Genomic DNA, 16,582 nt, shown 5'->3' with positions numbered 1-16,582 from the left:
AGATAGTTTTTTTAGTCAATTTATGACTCCATTCTATCTTTTTCACTGATAAGTAGATGGTAACGTAAACTCCACTCATTGATTAGGTCTTACACTTGTTCTGACTGGCCAACTGCTGCTTTCAACGCAGCATGAGGAGCAATCTACAATCATGGAACATGTGACTGATGTTGCCAATCCCTTCATTTGTTACTGATAGTAGATGAATCCTGCTGATGCCATTGTGTATTTATTCAAACATCTCTTCATTTGGCTTCAGAAGGGCTGACTGGTGCTGCACCAGATCTCCTATCTCAGAAAAACTCTGAGGAGGTATTGGGAATCGAACCTGGGTCTTTCTGCAATGAAGACAGTGATGCTAATCTTTTGGCCATGACGGCAATCTAAGTCGATGGTCTCCACTTTAAATCACGATGTGGCTCAGTGGCTATGAGATAAAAATATCAGACTACAGATCTAACAGCCTAGGTTTCAATCCCTGGTTAGTCCTAGGATTTTTATTCATCACTTGTCAGGCAATGTTGCCCCATGGTTTGGAGTCCATGTAAAACTGCATGTTCCCTATAACTGGCTAAGTCAGTCAGTTCAAAGGTTGGAAGAAGATAAGGTCATGTCACCTCCAGTATGCACTATTAAAGCACTGTGGTGTTCAAGTTGACAGCTTTGAAACCGTATCACTGTAATAAAGAGCTGCACTGTCGAGACTGTGAAGTTCAGCTATCAAATGTACCAGAGTGTAGATTTAAACACGAGTCTTTCTTAACACAATGCAGATAGCATGTCAAGAATATCCAAACAGCCAACATTTTTATTCCACAGAAAAAATCTAAACATGAAATGCTGATTGAATATAGTGGAACAATTAGCTTACAAGGATTTATGTAGCAATTTTGAGCAAATTTGTGTGCTGGCAGGTGGCACGTCACCTGATTTAATATCATGAATATTAACTTAAAGCCAAAGCTTGCAAACTTGTCACATTCTTTTTATTTTACACATTATAAAACAGTCGCAGAAACTTGTGATTGTAGCAGTTGGCATCATAGTGAAACAACGAACTGTCACTGCTGTTTGTTACTTCAGTTTTGTCATGCAATAACTCATTGAATGGGGGATTGGAGGCCCTTTGTTGTGTTTTCTGCTGAAAGCCTGTTCTGCCGTGGTGCCAATGATGGCCGTGAGTTGATTAGGAGCAGGCCAGGTGAGTGCCTGTAACCAACCTGTCTGTATCCTAGACAAACTGTACTTACATCTGGACTTAATGTGTGGTGTGTGATTGCATACGACAGCAGGAGCACTCACACTGGTTACCCCATGCATCCTGACCGCAAATCTGTATATCAGTCTGGTGATTCGACCTGTTGTGCTGCCTTTCATGACCAGTATTCCGTACGGTATTTTCCAATAGGATAACGTTCACTCACAAACTGCTGCTGTAACCCAATATTCTCTGCAAAGTTTTGACATGTTATGTTCACCCGTCTGATCACAAGGTTTGTCTGCAGTCACATGTGTATAGAACATCATTGGACAACAACTCCAGCACCATGCACAACCAGCATTAATTGTCCCTGTACAGACCGAAAATGAGCAACAGGCATGAAACTCCATCCCACAAACTGACATCTGACACCTGTATGACACAATGCATGCACATTCACATGCTTGAATTCAAAATTCTGGTTGTTATACTGGTTTTAATGTACCAGCATTTCACATTTTCAATAGCTTTTTTTGTACTTACATTAATCTGTGACCTTGCTAAGTTAATCACTTAGATACACTGACAGAAAAAGAATACCTGTACCTAGAAATAATTATGTAGAGTAATGAAATTTAGAGAATACATTTGTCCAGGTGACATATTTAAATGATTAATGTTGCAAAATCACAGATTAATGTAAGTGCAAGAAAAGTCATTGCAAATGAGAAGTGCAGTTACATTAATAACCACTGTAACCACCAGAATGCTGAATGCAAGCATGCAAATGTGCAGTGTCACATAGGTGCCAGATGTCAGTTTGTGGGACTGAGTTGAATGCCTTGGTCAGTCAATACAGGAACGGTGGTTAACGCTGTTTGTGGATGATGCTGGAGTTGTCATCCAATGATGTTCATAACTTGCTCAACTGGAGACAGATCTGGTGATCAAGCAGGCCAAGGCAACATGTTGAGCATTTGTAGAGCATGTTGGGTTACAATAGTTGTACATGGGCAAGTGATATCCTGTTGGAGAGTGCACCATGAAATGCTGTTCATGAATGGTAGCACAACAGGTCAAATAAACAGACTGACATACAAATCTGCAGTCAGGGTGTGTGGGATAACCACAAGAGTACTCTTGCTGTCATGTGAAATTTCACCACAGACCAGAACTCCAGTTTGTCTAGGCTATGGAGAGTTTGGTTGCTAGTGCTCAGCTGGCCTCCTCCTAACCAACACATGGCTGCCACTGGCGTTGAGGCAGGACTGGCTTTCATCAGAAAACACAACACCCCTCCACTCCACCCTCCAATGATCTCTCATTGGGACCACTGGAGGTGCAAATGGCGGTGGTTTGGGATCAGATGCTGCGAAGTGTCTGGCTTGAAGCTGTAACTGAAGTAACTGATTTGTAACAATTCATTGTGTCACTGGGATGGCAACTGCTGCTGCTCAAACTGCCACTGCAGACGGAGTACGATACACCACAGCCATATGCCGAACACAACAGTCTTCCCTCTTGATAGTGCAATTTGGCCGAGTCCAGTCTTTTTGTGACAGTACCTTGCTGTGAACACCATGCCAGCAATTATGTACAGTGACTACCGTATTTACTCGAATCTAAGCCGCACTCGAATCTAAGCCGCACCCGAAAAATGAGACTCGAAATCAAGGAAAACAATTTTTCCCGAATCTAAGCCGCTCCCAAAATTTGAGACTCGAAATTCAAGGTGAGAGAAAAGTTTTAGACCGCCCCTCCAAATTGAAAAACAGTTGGTCCATTGTAACGTGAAACACAATTGAGGTCGAATGGATGAAGATACAGCTACAGTAGTTTGGTTCGAGTCGTAAGCTTAACAGTTAAGCTTTGCCAGGTAGCCATTGCTATGTCAGGCGCTCCGTCCGTATTTATACGGGTACCCTTCCTTTTTCGCGTGCTTTGTCTGGTTTGAATCGATTGCTTATTTTGCTTTGATCTGATAAGTGCCGTTCTCTTTGTTATAGGTGTTTATGTCACTCTAAGCTGAAAATGCATTATTGTACTGTGTCATGCATTGTTTGTTACATTCTGATCATGCGTGTTTACGACCTGTCGCCGCCCGCGGCAGGGCTTGCTTTTAAACAGACTGCGTGTGATAGAAGATGTTCTGAACGAGAGTTTAGCGGAAATTTTTCTCTGTTTGAAAATCTTTGCAGACGACTTCTTTAGTACATTACATTCTGCACAGAAATTAGGGTCATCTTAGATTTAAAAATCTATTCAGTTGCCGTGCTTAGTTTCTGACTGTGTCACTATTCAGCATAAGAATAATACGAATATAAACATGACATGATATGTATATTCTTCTGCGTTTGCTGTTCTAGTTTCGTAGTTTATTAGGCAGACAGGATTTAAATGAAATAGCAGCAAACACGAAAGAATACATTGCATAATGTTTACATTCTTCTACCTTTTAATTTAGTTACTGACGCAAAGGTTTTGGCACCAGTATTTATCTTTGTGCCTGCAAAGCATACCTGTTTAGCGCAACATATATTTGACGGCAGAAGTTAGTTGTGGCGACACCTACCAACATTTTTCAGAACTTCCGCTTACTTTGCACTCGATTCTAAGCCGCAGGCGGTTTTTTGGATTACAAAAACCAGAAAAAAAGTGCGGCTTAGATTCGAGTAAATACGGTACATTCTTGCCAACTCTTTCTGCAGTATTGCGGAAGGAACGTTCAGCTCCTTACAGTCCTGTTACAGGACCTCGTTCAAACCCAGCAAGCTGCTGTTAATGGTATCTTTGTCGCCTTAAAGAAATTCTTGGCTAATGTTAACTCACGAAGTCCAATCTGAAAGGTAACTAATGCTCATGCCTGTTACAGCACATATTTAAAGCATACTCAATTTGCATCCTCATAGTGGAGCTGCTGTGCCACTCTTATGTGACTGGCATGAAATTTGAATAGATGTCATCTTTCAGATGTAGAAACATGCCTACTAATTTTTGTTTACGTTGCACAACTCCTTCTGGGTATTGGAAATTTGTTTCCATCAGTTTATGTTACGTACACAAATGGTTCTCGAAATTTGTTTACCCTCCACTGATTATTTTTTGGTGTTGGGATTTTTTTTCTGTCAGTGTATGTAGTGGGTGATATTGTTTATGAGATAATTCCCCTTTTCCAGTTTATGACATCACAATGAGTTAAATGTGAATCAATTAAATCTGCATGAATTGCAGTGTATTTCTGGAAATCTCACTGTAATACACAATCATTTACCATAATTGATGTTTCTTGCTCTACTGACACTGTGAGATCAAAACTGTTTCACACTTTCTAATAACTGTAGGAAAAGAAGTACCAAATTCCATAAACCCAATTTCCAGAAAGCACAGCCCTACTACACTCTGTCAACGAAGAACCGAGCAAGCGGGATATGTTCTCTCAGATGTGATAGTGGCTCGAAGACATCTTAAGTAACAGAGCCCAGTACTTTGCTGTCGGTGGTGAATGTTCATCACAGACAGGGGTATCATCATGTGCGTCCCACGGATGTGTGACAGGACCACTCTCATTCTCAATATATATTAATGATTTGACACACAGTGTGAGCAGCAATCTGCAACTGTTTGCTGATGATGCTGTAATACATGGGACAAGATCGTCACAATTCCTGTTTGGTTTGATGAATGGTAGAAAAATGTAAGTTAATGCAGTTGAGTACGAAAAACAATCCCATAATGTTCAAATACAGTATTGCTGGTATGATGTTCTTCAGAGTCAAGTTAATTAAATATAACCATAATGTTGGAAAGCAATGTGAAAAGGAATGAACACGTAAGGATGGTAATAGGGAAGGCAAATGGTCGACTTCGGTTTATTGGTAGAATTTTAGGAAAGTGTAGCTCATTTTCAAAGGAAACTGCATATCAAACACTAGTGTAACCCATCCTTGAGTACTGTTCAAGACCTTGTGATCATCACCAGGTCAGATTAAAGGACAACACTGAAGAATTTCAGGGACATGCTGCTACATTTATTAACAGCAATTTCGACCAACATATCTATTACAGAGATGCTTTGTGAACACAAAAGGGCATTCCTGGAATGAAGATAACTTTTTTTTCTGCAATCCACTATTGAGAACTGTCGTTTCCTACTGGCTACAAAAGATTCTACTGCCAACATACATTCATTTTGCATAAGATCTGCAAAGGCTCATATGGAGGCATATAGAATCATTTTTTCCTCACACTGTCTTCGAGTGGAACAGGAAAGGAAATGACTAGTAATGGTACAAGGTACCCTCAAGCAGGCACCATATGGTGGCTTGTGGTTTATTTATGTTTATATATATCAGCAGTGGTTTGCGTGACAGTGAAGTTTTTTCAATTCATCGTAACATATTAAAAAAACACTTAAAAATAGGAATCATTCCCTGAAAACGGTTGTTTGCAAGATGAGGGAACAAACATCATGATGACCAGCAGCAAATTTTTTGACTGTAAAAAATCGAAACCATCATCACATCATATCGTTTACTGTAGTGTCCAACTGTGTATGCATTGACATTTGTTGCATGCATTGGTGAGGTAAATCAATTACCCAATCATGGTGGGGACTAATTCCACTTACAGCAGCGTGCATTTTTACCTCACAGTGCAAGCATGCAAACTGAACACAAAAAATATCACTGAAAATACTTTAGACTTCATTTTCTCATGTTGAGAAATTAGAAGGAATGATTATGTTTTATTTGGTAAAAAACCTTCACTATACAAGATCACACAAATTTGTCTTTATTTTCGACAACCTGGTTCAACAGGTACAACTGTATAATGTGCATAATGACCATACTGTCAGAGGTTCTAACAATGAACACGTTTTGAAACAAATATTTTTTGAAGACCAGAAGATAACTATGATATCAATCAAAACTGACTGTCAAAAATAAAGATGAATTTATGGGAACTTGGCTATGGAAGGTTTTTTACCAAGGGAAATACTTATCACAGGAAGCTGCAACAATTTGCTGTTAACATCATTAATATTATTAACACTGACAACAAGAAAGGCATGATAGTGCTGACAGAGAAGACAATGGAAGGTGCAAACAAATGTCGACAAGCAAACATTGAGCAAGTCAATGGTATGCATATTAGGGAAGGAGGGACACAATGCTGAGTAGTACAGGATTCAGCCATTTTTGCCCCAAAGCAGAATAAGCAAAATGCACAAAAAAATTTTAATTGATGAGACAAATTAATATGCTATCATATTGCAATGTCTGAGATACTATAAACAATAGAAGGGAATATTATCTCCACAAAAAATTCACAGCTTTTAATGCACAGAACTGGTCTTCCAGGCTAGCGAAGAAACTTGCAATATTTTCCCGCGACGTCTTAGACATGGGTTCATTTTAGTAGCTGCCAGAGAACACTAGGATACAGGCATTACTGCGTGTGGGCAGTTACAATGACGTAGGAAGCCCATATGTTCGTACACATATAGCATTCAGAGATCTTACATGACGTCATAAAAGAAATAGGACATCAGAGGATACTCCAAGAACATAGGAATTTCGTAAACCGTACTAAAATGCATAATTTGGCTTTAAGGACAGATTCAAATGTGCAGATTCACAGTGAAGTAGGCCCCAACCTGATATTAAGCTTTTCAGTGGGCTTTTCGGGATGCAAATTTTCTTGAAGTACCAGTACTGTATAGCCGCGCGATCTAACACACAACTTCCCGAGTAGGAAGGTGTGCCAGTCCCCAGAACGAACTCTGTGGATTAGTGTTGAGATCCGGTGTGCCAGCCAGCCTGTGGATGGTTTTTAAGGCGCCTTTCCATCTACCTTGGCGAATGTGGGGATGGTTCCCCTTGCTCCATCTCAGCTACACTATGCCGGCAGTGAGTTAACAAGCATTGTGCTCTCATTTAAATATATGGCCATAAGAGTCAGCCTACAGGAACTGTGAAACGAGCCCTGTTGTCCAGGACCATGTGCCACAAAGGGTGCAGATTCACCACAAGATGGGATTTCGTCCGGGATAGGAATTTGGAAAGTGTTAGTTAAGGGACAAGAATCCTGCAAAGTGTTGAAACAAAATTGGATTTTGGAAAGTGTTAGTTGCAGAATATGAACTCTGGAAAGTTTAGAATTGGATTTGAATTCTGCAAAGTGTTTCCAAAAGTATTATCTGAACTTCAACAGGCAGGACCTCTTGCAAAAGTTAAATGTGAGATTGGATTCAGGACTGAATATTAGGTTTCTTTAATAGTTTGAAAAAACAATTGCAATTCTCACAGTTAACAACATTCTGTGACTTAGGCCCCAAGTCTGTGGCAGTTTGGGCAGTTTGCTTGGGGGCTCTGAGCTACGAATTTTGCGACAGTTGTGTGCAGCGAGTTTTTAGCTGTGGTTAAGAGTAATAAAAGAAAAGCAACATGGAAGAAGGGCGATATCAAAAGCAGGTGGTTCCAGCCGGCAGCGGCATCTTCAACAGCGATTCATCGCGCAGCGCCTGTTGCAGTACCACAGCAGAGGCTACAAGATCTTCAGCATCACCTTCAAGTGCAACATCAACAGTAATACTATGGCAGAAGGATCCAACACAACAAAGCTAAGTACCTGCGCTGATAGCGAGATTACGTATGATCCTGTAGTTCAATCGCCAATATTAGATGTCGCTAAGATTAAGCAGTCAGCCAGTGAGTCCAAAAATACTAGCGAGCCGCTTAGCCCGAAGTCAGAGTGGGAGAGTGTGATCAGCTGTGAATTTAGTACGGAAGATAGTCCGAAATCAGGCAAGGGAAATGTATATGGAGGAGACATGATGTCGCAATTAATGCAAATGATAAGAGGATTGGGATCCAAAACTGGATTCTGTTAAAACCAATACGGATGATATAAATTTAAAAATTGATTCAGTTCAATCCGAAATAGCTTTGTTGTGAAAGACGAAGTAGGTTAAATTGATAGTGGAATCAAGGCATTGATAGACGGAAAATTACAAACAATTCAGGATGAAATGGGCAAAATTTCTGATGAAATTGGGACACTTGACTCGAAGCTAGATCAAGCAGAGAAAAATTTCAGTGATAAGGTGGAAAAGTTGCAGGCAAATCTGGGAGACAACGTAAGAAACTGGATGAGTACACAAGATGCTCTACTGGCTGAAATGACAGAGGCTATTAGCAACTTAGCTATTCAAATAGGTAAAGGAGAAAGAAGTAGACAAAATAAAGGAACAAGTAGAACTTGGCATTAAAATTGAAAATAGTGAAGGTAAAAAGCAAACCAATGAAATAAAAAGCGAACTGAATTCTTTAGCTGCACATCAAACCTCTACAGCGACAGTGTTCTGTAGATGAACGTAGGATCGGTCAAATGTTTTGGAAAAGGCGGGAAATATAACCCAGTAAATTTTCTAGCAGCATGCACGGATGGTTTTATAAGGGGAATATCCGATGAGGTGAAAGTAAAATTCATGAAAACACATTTGGAAGGTGAGCTGCAATTGTGTGCAGATATACAAAGTGATATGTTCACTACCTACGAAATATTTGAAAGCAGTTTCCTGAACATGTTCTGGAGTGAATCGAAGCAAACACGACGCCAAAATGAGTTTCTGAATGGGCCAACATTTAAATACGGGAACAGGTCGATGCAAGAATTTTATAAATGTGAACTTGCGAGATTAATGCATGTGAAACGTCCATTGAGAGTGCTTACTGAAATCACGAGGTTGAAAAGGTGGTTACCGGAAAATTTGTAGTGGGATCTAGTGCACAGTCCTAGCAACTCAATAGATGAATTTGTGGACTTTGCAGAAAGATTAGAACAGGTGCTGAAATTTAAACTGCCAAGTAAACAGACAAATAGTTTTCAGAGTGGAAATCATAACTACAGTCCAAGACATTACTATGAAAGATGTCCAGGAAGTTATCAATGGAACGCAAACAGCAGTTTTGATAAGGGAAATGGTGACAGGAAAATAAAATTCAAAGGAGTAATAAGAACGGATACTTTCGTGACAGGGACCAACACCAAGAACATAGATTTGAGGGACTGGCACCTGCCGAAATGAACCAGGATAATGGGAGATCGGGAAACTAAGTTTTGCTGCATCTCAGGTCCGGAGATGGCAAAATAAACTGGCAATGAATAGGATACGAGTAAACGGAAATGTGATAAGTGTTAATAAATCGGCAGAAAGGCATCAGAATATTGAAATGAAATTAGTAAGAGATGAGAATCAAATAGGTAAATTTTCAAATCAGATCGTATGTAAAAGGCATAATCCTAAGATAATGAAAGATAACAATAAAGGCGATGATGACGATTTAGGGCTAAATGATTTGTTTTATGAATGTGAGATGAAAGAGTGTGTGTGCATGCTAATACAAAGAAAGATTCTATGTGCCAATAGGAGGCTGAGGTGGAGCTGAATTTGCTGGAGTTAGATGGTTTAGAAAATTCTAAAAAGCGGTAACGATTATAGTGATGAAGGTGGTGATGTTTCAGGTGATATTGTGATGGCGAAAGTTGTTAGGACGTTAATAAGTGTGGCACAGCATTAGTCTCATCAGCTATTGATGAATTTGTGTGTGTATATTGGTGAATTATTTTTGAAGGCAGGTAGTAATGAAATTTTATGTGCTGAAGTTATGAAAGTTGAAGCTTCTGGTATTGATACTTCAAAGGAAGAAATCTGTGCGTATCTGTCTACTAATGTAGGTGAACCCAAAATTCTGGATGGATCTGTGGATCTTGAATGTTTGTTTGAGAATGAATGTGGATCTGAATTTGATGTGCAATCTGCAATTTATGTGATGCAGGAGCGTGTAGGAGAGGAAAAGGTATTATGCTCAGGTTTAAATCAAAATACAGCGGAATTTAATGGTACTGTTTATTCTAAAATTGCATGATGCTATAGCTATAATTTATGTGATGTAATGGCAGAGAATGGTGAAACTATGAGCGGTTCTTATATTGGTGATTTGTTGACGAAGGTAAATGAGGTTTTATGTAGTGAGTTGTATGATGTATCAGCGGTTGCTGAAAGTGGTGTTTGTGAAGGTATTTGTAATGACGTGGAAGTAAAAAGTAATGCTTTATTTTATGATAATGATGTTGTAGCCACTAATGTCGATAATTTTAAGGGAGAACACAGCGAGTTTGACCTAATATAGAAAGTGAAATTTGGACAGAATGGTATCTTAAGGAGGAATGTGATTTTACTGTAGCTGATTGGAGATGGTAAGGCAGAACATCATGATCGTTACTGCCTCATTTGTGGACTCAAGAGAAGTTTAAGATAGTGACAGGTCTAGAAGAAGAAGAAGAAGAAGAAGAAAAAAAAATTAAATTGGGGCAAAAGAGGCATTTAATGGATAATTTTGGGACGAGTATGAAATTGATGGGTGGATCAAACAGGATTTATTGTCACTTGTTTGTTGTTCGTCGCATAAGGATTTTTTTTCGGCACAAGGTCTGTGCAGTTATAAAGATAGTTTGGGTGAGAGGAGGTCGGAGAACTCAATTATTTGGTGAACGGTATCAAGTCAAAAATCAGTACAAGGTATGCATATAAATTGTGTTTTGAGGGGTGTATATAAAGGATTTATATATGTGTATGTATGTGTTAGGCTTAAGTTTTTTGATGGAAAAATCTTTGATGCTGCATATTTTCATATTACAAAAGTATAAATTCGAATTTTGCCAACAGGAAAAGTTGATGGTTTAAGTTAATACACACAGTGTTGCTACAAGGAAAGCAAAGCTTCCGCACGTTTGTCTTGAAGATTAATAAGCTACAAGAGAAGCAAAGCTTTCACATATAATGTTGATCTGTTTAGCGCATGTTACACTGTAAGATGCATCACACAAATATGCCAGTAAAACTTTTAATACCGACATAAATCTCTGATCTTTTGGGCTGCAGTATTATTCTGCAGTAGTGGCATACAGTAAAATCTTTTTTTAGAGTATTGGTTCTTACCAGTCAAATTTACAAAAATTTAACTGAAAACTAAAACAATGAAAAATTCCCGGAATTCTAAAAAATTCCCAGGTTTTTCTCAGTTTTCTCCAGGATGAAAAAATTCCCGGGTTTTTCCCGGATCTCCCGGTTGTCCTAGGTCGTATACAACATGACATCCATGCTTAATCATGACATACTGGATATATGGAATATGTATCTCAAATAAAATAAAATAAAAATAAAATAAGGCTACTATGAATGTTAATGGATACAAGTTGCTTTCTTTTTCATTATTTCATGCATATAAAACTAAAGAGACCGATATAAGTCTTCTCTTATCATTAGACGGAAATCATAAGAAATGTTAGCTGAAATTCACCTTTCATGGTTCCTTCTTGATTCACTAACTGAATTGCATATGCCTGAGACGAAGTTCCCGTTGATGGTACTCGTAAAGTAATGCCTGGAAAGCAAGCAATGACAAAATAAATTAACACATGTAACTGAAATAAATGTGAAGCACTTAATCTGTGTATCTAAAGCACCATTCCATGATCTGACAAAAATAAATATTACCAGAGTTATACAATAAAGTGCACACTACCTTGACCAGAAACCTGTGGACTAACAGCAACAATCGAAGGTGACGTTCCAACTCTTGCAATGGGGATATTTGATATGGCTTTGTTAAATAAAGCAGAAGGGGGTTGCTGCTGCTGTGATGTGGACAGACGAACATGAATTTTTATTTTACCAGCAGGGCAACGAGGTGCAGGATCTGGTTTGGTATCAATTTCTTCAATTAGCTTCTTTGGTGCCTGATACTTCTTAATTCGATGTGCAACAAATGCAGTTAAGCAAAGTTCCAAATCCAGCAACAACAAGTTGAGGTAAAACAAGTCAACGTGCTGTAAAGTAAGAACAAATCTTACATTTGTGTACCTTTGCAAAAATTATCTAAACATAAGGTCAAAAATATTAATTCACACAAAAAAATGGCTCTGAGCACTATGGGACTTAACTTCTGAGGTCATCAGTCCCCTAGAACTTAGAACTACTTAAACCTAACTAACCTAATGACATCACACACGTCCATGCCCGAGGCAAGATTCGAATGTGCGACTAGCGGTCGCGCGGTTCCAGACTGTAGCGCCTAGAACCGCTCGGCCACTCCAGCCAGATATTAATTTACACAATACAAGATTGGCACCTGATAGTATTCAAACTCTACCAAAAGGCAACAAGATGTATATGCTGCAACATTAAACAGCATATTTACATACAAGATGATGAAAAATTGAGAGTTAAAGAAAAAGAGGAAAAATAGTTGTACATTACTAACAAAATGTATGCCAAGCTATTGTTCATTTCTACAAAATTATATGAAACTATTCTGTAATATTCAATACATGGTAACCCTTTTATTCATTATGAAGTTGGTTGTGAAGACTGTGGCTGTTACTCTGAATGAAAATTATGATGACAACTGTATAACCACTGAAATGTCTTTTATAGAAAATAAAAAGCTTGCCACTGATTAAGATATTTTCAGGTACACTGTAATGTGCAAGTATAGTAAGACATCATAGCATTAAGAACTAATACTTTATTCGTAAGGAGGAGAGAGGACTAAGTTGACAGGTCACTCGGGACACTGGATTAGGGGGAACCACCTACTGAGAGGACAAGGGCTGAAAAAGATGGGGGGGGGGGGGGGGTCTACCAGAGAAAGAGAGAGAGAGAGAGAGAGAGAGAGAGAGAGAGATTGAGTAGGAGGTGAAAGACGGTACAGGCAGGCAGTTCAGTCCAGAGATGATGAGTAGATTGTGAGAAGTAAAGGTGGATTAAGAAGAAAAGAAAAGAAGGGGTAAAAAGCTGATGGGGATGGGGGTTGTGGGAATCCAAAACAAAAATAAGCAAGAAGTTGTAGAGAAAATAATTACATAAGAGATGATGATGATAATAATAATAATATTAAACAGAGAGGGAGTGTACGTCCAACCTTTTGCTACTAAAGACGTGCTCTTTCCATTCCTCACTGGGCACAGCTCTGATGTTGCACTCCTTGCCAAATGCTACTACCTGCGCTTACAGATGGCTATCCAGCCGCTACGTAATACTTTTCATCTGATTTCAAAAACATATTCACTGAAAAAATTTAATTTTTGCACACCTTACAGAGTGATACCTTTGCTCAATAAAGGACTAAATTTCTTTTCATTATACATCCAACAATGGAAAATCCAGGATGGAATGTAACAATATCATGAAAGGATAGTTGTTACTCACTGTATCGCAGAGATGCCAAGTCGCAGACAGGCACAACAAAAAGACTGGCAGAAAATAAGCTTTCAGCCAACAAAGCCTTTGTTGGACGTAAAAAACACACACACACACACACACACACACACACACACACACACAGTCTCTGGCTGCTGAAGTTACAGATACCACACCCGTGCGCGTGCAAACCTGCGACAAACACAAACACACAAACACACACACACACACACACACACACACACACACGACCGCACTCTCTGGCTGCTGAGGTTACAGAAGCCAGAGACTGTGTGTGTGTGTGTGTGTGTGTGTGTGTGTGTGTGTGTGTGTGTGTGTGTGTGTGGTTTTGGCCAAAAGTTTTTCTGGCAGTCTTTTTGTTATGCCTATCTGTGACACAGCATATACATTACATGGTGAGTAGCAACTATCCTTTTCATAATACAGGGTGATTCAAAAGTCCTTGGACACCTTCAAAGATTAATGGGAAAATTGAAATGTGATGATGGGAACATAGGTTTGATGTGAGGCCGCAACTTTTGGAGTGAATGTCATTCATGGCCGCCAGCTTGAAATCCGTCATTTTGGATTCAAGTCAAGTTTTGTGTTTTAGTTGGTAACGGGGTGTATGACACATCAAATAACACTCGCTTGAGCTCTGGAACTGAGTGGTGTAATTTGTTTTTGTCTATCTTGTACAGTTTAGAAGTTATTAATGTTCAAAGTTACCTTGATACCGACTCATGTCTCTCTTTGTTCCAGGTGATCTAAAATGGGTTTGACATGTGAACAGAAGATTGAAATCATCTTTATATCACAGGAACACAGCTACCGAACAATAGCAGCTGACTACAACAGACGGCACCCAGACAGAAAACCGTTATCGCACAGCATGATGGCTTACGTGATCACCAAATTCTGGGAGATGGGCTCTGTTCACGATAGGGCACGTAGTAGGCGACCAAGGACTGTCACCAGTGAGGAAACTGCAACTGTGGTTGCTGCGTTGTTTGTGAAAAGTCCTAAACAAAGTACCCGTCATGTGGCCCTAGCATGTGGAATAAGCCAAACCTCCGTTGTCCGGATATTGCACACCAGTAAGTGGCATCCTTACAAGCTGCAGATGCAATATCGACTTAACGAGGATGACCCTGATCGCCGGTTGGAGTTCACCTGTGGGCTACTGAACAACACGAACTGGATCCTTCATTTTCCCATGACCTGTTACGAGTTCATTTCAGCAGTTGCCATAGCGCACTAGAAAATTCCGTTACTGTGGTTGCGCAGCTATGACGACATAGGAAGTCCATAAGTTCATACGTATATAACATTAAGAGAGCTTACATTACATCTCGAATGAAACAGGACATCAGAGGATACACCAAGAACATCAGAATATCACAAACATACTAAAGTGCATAATTCGGCTTTAAAGTGCACATTTGTTATGTCCAGATTCACAAAGAAGTAGGCCCCAACCTGATATTAAGCTTTTCAGTATGGTTTTCGGGATGCAAATTTGCTGCTTGGACTACCAGTGCTATATTGTTTTATGTTTGGTTTTCTATTATGGCTTAATGCCAAGCGTGCCAGAGGATAAAAACATGTACTTGAAATTCAGCAAACATTTGACACTACCCAATAGCATTTCAAATAAACTGACTGCCTCTGCAGAGGAGGTTAATAAAAGCCATGTTTCTTTAGAAAATCGATAAAAATAACTTCACTGCTATGCAAGGCAATTAATGCCTTACCGTCAAAAACCTGGAAATAAAGTAAAACATGAAAGCTGCAACTAATAACTTATTTTAGCCTTCCACAATTAAGTGAATGTATTTTAATTCACTTGATAGCTCCCAGCACAAAAATCCATTATGTTTTCATTTGACATGAGAGTTATAAACAAATAGGAAACAGCAAAATCACTAAACGTAAACACAGGTCACGTGGAGATTACCCCCTTCCCACAACTCTCACTGCTCTGTGCATGCGCTAATCTGGCACCTTGGGCGCACCAAAAATTTTTTTTCGGGTAGCACCTGGCTGCTTGTTGCCACTGCTGATATGGCTAATAGCTGCACATCAAGCAGCCAGAAGCAAGGCACTGCCCATACGCAACTCAACTGTGCATGTGCATGAGCCTGCTGGCAACTGCTCAAATGAACCTGATGTAAACCTTTGTGACGTCGCGCTCTATGGAAACGGTTTCGTCCTAAAGCCTTTGACATATTTTGCTGTTGGCAGGCACTTGTGTGTGCACTGTGTTTTGTTGTTGTAAATGGCGATTTCCTTTGCAACTTAAGTTTTGTTGTTTTTCCTCATTATGTTTTATTGCTGCAGAATTATTCTGCAGTAGCAGGCTAAAGTAAAATTATTTGTTACAGCATTAGTTTTTACAAGTAAAAACAACAAAAATTTAACAGAAAACAAAAACAACAACAAAATTCCCAGAATTCTAAAAAATTCACGTGTTTTCCTGGATGAAAAAATTCCTGTTTTGATCCCGAAATTCCCGGGGGCGTATATTTATTATTATTTATTTATTTATTTATTTCTTGTTCCGTAGATCCAGTTAGTGAGTCAATCACAAGGATATGGAACGTGTCAAATTGTACAGGTTTCAATTTAAACTTACAATAAATACAAGGGCATTTCAATGGCAAATTGTACATAGTTTAAGTAAGACATACTATAAATACAGTAACAGATACAATGTCAGCTAGATAACATAACTACCATTTGACAGAAAAAGGAGTTTCAAATAAAGGTTAAAGATAAGAGCACAAAGTTAAATCAGATATTAGGCCTACAAGAGTAAATACATGTACAGCCAATCTGTTGTTACAAAAAGTGTGTTAATGCCCAAATGCACAATAAAATCAACTGAACTACTTCTAGACAATACGTTTAGTGATGGTATACATTTTCTTTCAGGTATTCATCCACAGTATAATAAGATTTCTCTGTCAGGTAATCTTTGAGAACTTGTTTAAATTTTGGCAGTTCTGTATGAACACATTTGATATGTAGTGGTAGAGCATTGAACACCTTAATGCTGGAGTAGTAAACTCCTTTTTGTACCAGAGTGAGGCGTTTCATTTCTAAATGTAGATTGT

The 16,582-nt window shown here is 39.0% G+C and overlaps 1 protein-coding gene across 4 annotated transcripts in view; it reads right to left on the bottom strand.

Moving 5' to 3' along the window:
• The window catches only part of LOC124802186 (helicase domino), a 436,722-nt gene that overhangs the window by 263,110 nt on the left and 157,030 nt on the right, over positions 1 to 16,582 (bottom strand). For all 4 annotated transcript variants that reach the window (XM_047263133.1, XM_047263131.1, XM_047263130.1 and 1 more), the window contains 2 exons: positions 11,791 to 12,094; positions 11,566 to 11,649 (listed from right to left, as the gene is read on the bottom strand). In XM_047263133.1, coding sequence (XP_047119089.1) covers positions 11,566 to 11,649; positions 11,791 to 12,094 — 388 coding nt within the window. The remainder of the gene's footprint in view (positions 1 to 11,565; positions 11,650 to 11,790; positions 12,095 to 16,582) is intronic.

This window comes from Schistocerca piceifrons, chromosome 1, assembly GCF_021461385.2.
Source record: "Schistocerca piceifrons isolate TAMUIC-IGC-003096 chromosome 1, iqSchPice1.1, whole genome shotgun sequence".
Lineage (NCBI taxonomy): Eukaryota > Metazoa > Arthropoda > Insecta > Orthoptera > Acrididae > Schistocerca > Schistocerca piceifrons.
Note: the sequence above shows the minus strand (reverse complement) of the source record. Positions and strands in the feature narration are given on the sequence as shown.